The sequence below is a fragment of the Trachymyrmex cornetzi genome, unplaced genomic scaffold (genome assembly GCF_001594075.2).
Source record: "Trachymyrmex cornetzi isolate Tcor2-1 unplaced genomic scaffold, Tcor1.1 scaffold607, whole genome shotgun sequence".
Lineage (NCBI taxonomy): Eukaryota > Metazoa > Arthropoda > Insecta > Hymenoptera > Formicidae > Trachymyrmex > Trachymyrmex cornetzi.
The window spans coordinates 814,205-822,133 of record NW_017299923.1 but is presented as its reverse complement, the minus strand read 5'-3'; the positions used below and the strand labels follow the sequence as shown (position 1 = coordinate 822,133).

The 7,929-nt window shown below is 32.0% G+C and overlaps 1 protein-coding gene across 4 annotated transcripts; it reads right to left on the bottom strand.

Moving 5' to 3' along the window:
- Positions 1-468: 468 nt before the first annotated feature.
- Positions 469-7,767, bottom strand: Ate1 (arginyltransferase 1). Of its 4 annotated transcripts, XM_018515995.1 has the most exons (10): positions 7,646-7,767; positions 7,305-7,584; positions 6,991-7,117; positions 5,737-5,867; positions 5,093-5,505; positions 4,521-4,682; positions 3,468-3,623; positions 2,533-2,705; positions 2,176-2,437; positions 469-971 (listed from the first exon to the last, which is right to left on the bottom strand). In XM_018515995.1, the coding sequence occupies exons 2-10, from the start codon at positions 7,396-7,398 to the stop codon at positions 804-806; spliced, it is 1,686 nt and encodes a 561-aa protein (XP_018371497.1). In that variant the 5' UTR covers positions 7,399-7,584; positions 7,646-7,767; the 3' UTR covers positions 469-803. The 4 variants fall into 4 exon arrangements, with proteins under 4 accessions (XP_018371497.1, XP_018371494.1, XP_018371496.1 ...); XM_018515992.1 differs by lacking the exon at positions 3,468-3,623 and having other exon boundaries at positions 470-971; XM_018515994.1 differs by lacking the exon at positions 4,521-4,682 and having other exon boundaries at positions 470-971.
- Between the last annotated feature and the right edge of the window lie 162 nt (positions 7,768-7,929).

Sequence of the window (7,929 nt, the reverse complement as noted above, 5' to 3'; positions counted from 1 at the left end):
AACTACTAAAAAACTTTTCAAACACTAGGCTGTTTAAAAAGATACCTGAAATAAAAATATGTATTTAAGAAATGTCTGATAAAGTTAGACTACTTAAAGAAATGCATATGATATAATTCATATCGCATATCATTCCTTTGAACAACTTCGTTTGTTATTTATCTACTTTCGCATTTGACAATGTCGCTTCATTAAATTTATTTACATATTTATATCATCATCACTACATAATTGAATAAAGAATTGTTATTCTCTTTTTATTTCATTTATCTTGCAATCAACTAATGCGCAAATATTGTGTGTTCCGGAATCACCGAGATATTTTAAGTATAGAAAAATATTAAAATAACAAAAACGTATAATAAATAAATATTTATCTGAACTTTTCGTATTTTTACGTAATTCAATGATTCATTATTAAATACTATAAATTCAAGGAAAAAAAGGAGAAGAATAAGGATTTGTGAAAAAAAATAGATTAATTACGCTTTAAGATAATGATTATTACGAAACTAAAATAATTTTTTCTAAACGTTTTTCAACAAAGTCGCTCATGGACGGTGAAGAAGTAATGCACATTTATTCTGCGCTTTTTACATTATCTGATTATAGTATTCAAGCGCTTGCATCACAGATCGTTACACCACAACACAATCAATAATCTTCTAAGAATAACGAATTCGATCATTTCTTTGTACATGAGTATCGGCCAGCAATTAACTTCTGAAGTAGCCACCAAAGTCGTTTCACGATATAATACCGTCCTTCCTTGAGATATAATACCGTTCATTAGTTTTAAATAATTATTCTCTAGAATAACGAAAGAACATCATTCTTCGTGCACATGGCATCCCAACGAATTTGGCATATTCCTCCACCTCACGTTTTTCTTCATGCGTTATCTGACACGTTTTCCGCAATGTTTTGTATTTCTTATACGGCATCGCAATACTCTTGTACAGTATCAATACCTAAAGAGAAAATGTTTCAGTATAATAACAAAAAATTTAACGTTGTAATAAAACACAATTTGAATTTTATTAGAAACTTAATTACAGTTTAAATTTTACTAGAATATACAAGACGTTTATTCAAATCTTGGAAAAAATTCTCTGAGAATTTCCGGATTTTTCAATTATTTTTGTTCAAAATTCCAAGTAAAATTAGAGAATTTTTTTAATGCAACTTTTCGAAATAAATTAAAATATAGGCAACAAATAAACTATATTGAAAATTAGTAGAAAACAAAGATTCTACAATACTATCATCTACAAATGGAGCTGCAAAACTTAGAGGATAGTATAGGGAAGGCTCAGTATAATAAAGTATTAATGGCTGCATTCGATAGAGAAAGCAGTTAGATAGAGTTTCGCAACTGTTGTACAATTTTTGGTTCTTGCATTTAATTCCTTATGGATCTAAGTAAACCAATCATATTGAAGAATTTTACAACAGTTGCAAAGCAGCTTTTCCTGCTAAACGTAGTCATTTACTCTATTCTGCCGAGTATTGTCTCATTCCAACTTTTTAAATAAAAATTTGCGAGACACACGAAAACATACGTGAATATACGCGGATGTGTATGCTGTACTTGTTGTTAACTAACAACATTTTGGTTGCGTTCGGTTTGAGCCGGCCACACATATTCAAGAAAACTTGTCAAGTATGGCATACGTAAGCCACATACAATTTACAAGTTTATTGGAGCGTGTTTGTGACAAAATTGAATAATTATTGCAATAAACTTGTATGTATGCGGCTTGCGCATGCCACACTTGACAAGTTTAAGTTGAAGTGTGGCCTGCATCAGGCGCTTTCAACACTATTATCCTTGTTTAACGAACAATAAAGACAGAATGATTATAAGCGCTTAAAGAGCATCTAAACCGAACGCAGCCTTTATATATATTAAAAAAAATTTGTTTTAAACAGTTTTAGAAGAAAACAGAAAAAAGTAAAATTCCAAAAATTTTTCCTAAGTCCCAACAAAATTTCATGAAAAAAAATCCCTGATTTTCAACGATAAAAAATAAATCTCCTGAAAATTCCACATTTTTCAGGTTTTCCTAGATAGTAAACATTCTGATATACTAAATGTCGAAAACTATGAAAGCGTAATAATCTTTTGCAATAAATGTGTAACAACTGCTTGTAAAATTATCTTAAAAAGTTTACCTCTTCAATGTCGACTATACCATTTTCATCGATGGCGGTGATCTCGTCATTCAAACGACTGTACTTTTCGTTGTCTAATTTAGCTAGGCAAGGTTCGATGTCGCACCACACATATGTCTCAGGGCACAGAAGTTTCGATGGCTGCATTCTGGCTTTATATCGCATCTTCTGACACGTATGAATATAATAGCCCATGTAATAGTATTTCAGATTATTTGCCACCTTATTGAGCTGTCTCGTTAGATAAACCTCTCGAAGAGAACTGGAAACAATTATTCAAAATTGTAGCTGATCTATTTTAATCACGTATATCACAATTAAACGTTTGTAAAAAAGTGAATTTTAAAAAAGACAAACCTGAAAGTTCCGAGAGACAGTTGACCGTATGTAGGATCATAAAAAAAGTATACGCTTGAAACACACGACGGCAGAATATCTATTACTCCTACTGCTATCAATTTGTTATCCAGCCAATATTGCTCGTGAAAAGAGCCGTATCCGTGAGGTGGTCCATTATCGGGTATCCATTGCTTTAAAAAGCAATTAAATTAAAATATTTTTAGATGCTATTTTGCTTTATTATTATGTCTGTTCTTTTTAGTTAAACTGCTTGCACAATCATTTCTCTTTTCCTCTTCAATATGACAAGAAAAAGGAAAGCTAAACCGTGCAAAAAGTTTAGCTAAAACGAATAAGCCTTTAGTTATTATTTTAGAGTAGCCATTAATACTAGAAGTCAATGATTTTTATTCACTAAAAAAAAACTGACCAAACAAATTACTGTGAAAATAAAGAAAGTGATAAAATCAAATATTTTATCAATGTAAAAAGCATAATTATAAAAATGAAAACATTTTCACAATTCTTTTTTACGCAATATAATATTAATCTAAAAAATAGAAACGGTCAATAATAACCATTCGATACTTGTAGTGTTAAAATTCTAAATGATCCAGTAGTCCCAGTACACATTAGAAGTACCAAGCGGTTATTATTGACCGGTTCTATTTTTTAGATAAATTATATTTCTTGTGTAAAAGATAGAGAATTCTGAAATATTTTTGAATAACCTTTTCAATAATTATATCCTTTATACTGATGAAATATTTGGTTTCATCACTTTTATTTTCATAGCCAACGGTTAAAGACTGCACTTTCATGAAACACAAGATAATATTTGTGTGACAGTACTATGCATATAAACGAATATTTCTGTTCACTCCAACGAAAAGTAAAGTTATCATATTTTCTATATCGTTCGTAAACACAAAGAGATTAGATACAAAGTGTACCTGCAAGGGACTCTTCACAAGGAAGTTGTAGAATGCCTTTTGATCGCATTGTTCCGGTGTATCGCCATGAATCGTCATTTGATATTTTTTATAAAGATTCGCGCTCGTTTCGAGAGTGTTCAGGAATTCGTCCGACATTACTCTCACCAATTTCATCTAACAAATTTACAAAACGTGAAATTTTTCATGTTTAGCCGATAAATAAGATAATATCTGATATAAGAATTACTATTGTCATCAAGCAATGATAATGCAATCATAAGTTTCCTATTTAATTAATTAATTAATTAAGAGGCGAGGTCCACTTTGCTCCAATCATGATAATACAGCTGTCTCCATATAGCATTTATTTGACTATCGTGAAAACATTAGCGACTTCCTATCAACATATCGCAACATGATTATATAAATAAAATTAATCAAACATGACAGTAGAAAACAAAAATTGAATCGTGCGTGCAAAAACGCAAAGCTTCTATTTATTATTACGAGAGGAAATCGGAAAGTAAATTAAATTTATTTATTCCTCACGTACATTACACGTTAACAAAATACATGTTTCTCAAAATAATTACTCAGCTGCAGCACATTTTATATAACGGCTCATAAATTTTCTGGTTCTATCTGCAAAGAGAATTTTGGTCTCATAGCCATGTATGCATCATTTCCTAAACTCCAAGACAACTGAAACTTGAGTTTCTCTCATATCTTATAATCCTGACCTTCCAGTTCCTATTTGTTTGAACTATTGAAGGAAACCCTATATGGCCGGTGGTATGCCAGTGGCAAAATTCAATTGCCTTTGGTTGCCCTCAGTTTTGAGGACAACCAAAAACCTTCTTCACAAATGGAATTAGAAGACTTGTGGAACGTTGTACAAAATATGTTGCAAAGCTAGGCGATTATATCGAGAAATAATGTGTATATTTTGCTAACATGTATTGTACATGAAGAATAAATAAATTCATTTAACTTTTTTTATTTTCTCTTATAACTTTCTGTGCAATTTATCGCATAACAAATGACTGTCAGATAATTTAAATCTACAAATACCTGCAGAGGCGACTTCACGAGAAATCTCGTGTAACGTTGCTCTGTGAGCTTCTCAGGCGGTACTCCGTGTATTGTGTTCTGATACTTTTTATAAAGCTCATAAGATTCTTTTGAAGTCTTTCGATATTCGGAACTCATCGGTGCAGTTCGAACCAGTCTTAACTTAAAGTGTAAATAACTTAACATAAAACTCTATCTGGACAAGGAAGCGAATAATTATCTCTATAAAATATATGTGAACTAGTTGCAATTGGTTTATAAACAGATAGGAAAAACAAGTGATGAAAAAATGATATAGATTAATTTCGCAATATAATTAAACGTATATGTTGAGCGTTCGACATAGAGGCAGCATTACATATAAAACAGCATTATTTAACAAATATTTACTATAATCAAGCTTTTTACTTGTTTTATTATTTTTTTTCATAAAAATTGGAGAAAAGGGGACCATACCGAGACGCATACAATAAATAAGAAAGAATATTATTCCACAAGTAATAAAGAATTAGAAAACATCTGACAAAATAAATAATAACAATTTTAGAGTTTAATCAATGACATCATTTTACCTCCAACTTCTTCAATCCAGTGTACACTTCCTTGAATAATTCCTCCACAGTTTTAATGCAATTCTGTTGCTTCCTTACTTTCATGATACTTTCAATTTCATTCTGCGATTTACCTTGAGCCAGCAACTTATTTTTTTTACGCTCTATGCGTAAGAGCTTCGCCTTTTTGCAAGGTACTATATCGACAATTTCATTTCTAACGTGCAGGCTATTTTTGCTATTGGTATTTGTTAGCTGTGCTTGACTGCTATTTGATACAAAAGTAGAATTCTTTTGAGTTTCTGTTTTCATTAAATTGATAGACAATCTTTCGTCGACTTCATCATCAACAGACGAAACATTGATCTGAGATTCGTTTTTCTGCGCTCTCTTCAGATGCTTAGAATAATTTAATGCTTCTTCGTTGCTTATGTCTATAAATATTATAAAGTTAGTGAGCTATTTTTTTTTCATAGAAAAAAAAATAAATACGGCAATCGGTTAAATGTGCTCTTGAGTGATTTTGATCCCGGTGTGACCATTACAGAACTTTTAAAAAGTATGACCACAAAAAATTAAAAATCTTATAATAATTATAAAGTTGTTTTTTCTATTGAATACAATCATTATTATACACAGATCAAAAAATATTCTAAAAATTTTACCTATATTATCTTGTTGATCTTCGGCCGTACCCCCAACATTATCCTTCGTTAATTCATTCCTCAAAAATTTAGTCATCCGCTTTAAGATCTTTTTCTGAGACTTTGATATTCTAAAATCTAGAGCTTCGCATCTAAAAATCATTATCCATACATGTTTAATGCGTCGAACTTTTGTTTCATTCATAATTAATCAAAATCATATCTCCTTCAAATTTAGAAACATTAAATTTGGTCACTTAAGCCTACGGCACACGATGCTTGTTTTCTTGCTGGTTTAACTGATAGATTCAGTGCGTGTTTCTTTGTGGTCTGCGTTGCGTACTGCTGTGATGGAAGCGCTGCTAGTCATAGCTTCACATGTGTTAATTTACTCGCGAGTTAGCTTGATGCTTGTATATATTCTATTGTATATTCTATTGCTTTGTATATATTCTATTGTATAATTTTTTTTTCTTTTTTTGCTCCCATTCTCTAGCTGCTATTAAAAGGAGAGGAGCAACCGCAGCTAGCTTTCACCTTTTAATAACAGCTCCCATTTTTCTGTAAATTTATTCTTATTTTTTTTATGTGTTTATTAATATTACTACGTAAAATATATGTTAAATATTATCTTTTTTTTTAAATAATACCTTCTGTGTTGAATATTCTAATCTAAATTCTTTACCTACCTAGCAGTAAATCTCGTAAGAAAAATAGCACCAGATCTATCATTGAAAACTAGCATGTTAGCACGCATGGCAGCACATAGTATGCCATGTTTCTAGTAGTGCAGCCAGCACAGCTGCTAGCATAACGCCTCGTATATGATCTAGCAGGAAAACAAGCATCGTGTGCTGCTGGCTTTATACTACACTAAATTACCTAGTGTACATTAAAGACTGCTTTATATAAACTGCATTCCAAAATTTACAGCCATCACTAAAAAAATATATAGTTTACATTATGTGTGCTATAGATTTTCAGCATTGGCAGTGAATTTTGGAGCACAGCTAAAGTATTTAAATGCAATGAATTAATATAATCAACTTTGATAATAAAATAATACGTATATATTTTGTTAAATAACATACCAATATTGTTAAGTATTTGTTTAAAGTATTTATATGCACATTTAATTGTGCTAATTTCATGTATAGCAGCTTTTAGTATGCATCAAATCTAATTTAATGCAAATGACTGAATTCGCTATTATTTATAGTTAAGTAAAATTGTCTCTCTCTGTCTCAAAACTTAGGATTAAGAAATATTACTCACTTAATGGTATATTGTGGACAGCAGGTCTGGTTCATCATGGGTTTATAACAATAACAGCCACTCCGCCTCCATCCTCTATCTATTAAGCTTTGGTAATCATGTACTGTCAATGAGTGCGCCCACATACCTGTGCAATAAGCGACGACTTATCAAAATAAAATTCAAATAAAACTTATTCCAATGTTTGGATTTGCTTTTTTAAAGTTTTTTAAGAAGAGAGAACGTAGCTTGTTTGTCAAAATGACGTTAGAAGACATCAGAGGCTCTACGAAGCAAAAGTGCAGTGTTTTCAATGGCAGTGTTTTTGCGCTTACCGTGACTGAAGTTTGTATCAGGTTTTTTGCAGTAGCCGCATTGATAGCCCTCGTGTTCCGCGTAATACTCCACAATGCTGTACGATTGGGCCATCTCGATAATCTCCTTCGAGTTGCTTGGATTCTGTTACTATTGCTAAACGTAGACGAATGTTCTAGGTGTTCGAGCCGTTCGAGGTCTACCCCTTGTTCGCGTACTAAGGCTATGCGGTCAAGCACTTTCGATCGAATCAATCGAATGGAACGCCGTCGTTACTCAAACGACATGCGTGTATCGCAACTGTAAATTGAAAGCTTATTTCTTTATCTATCGATTTAATAATGTCAAACCTCGCTATTACCTTTTAAACTCACACTTTCGTTGTTCACACTTGGTTCTCGACAGTTCACAGTTCTCGACTGTCAAACGCAGCTGAAACGTAACTCTAATAAGGCAACATCATAAAGTGTCAAAATCCGATTTTTAAGCTGGAAACATAATGGCTGCGTTCACTCAACAGACTCAATAGTTGAGCGCAGGAAAATTTTCACGAGTTGCTTAGGCTGATGTCACATTGAGCGGTTCATGCGGCAGAGGAACAAAATTCGACCAATCACGAAGTACTTTCATATTTTCTAAAGAATA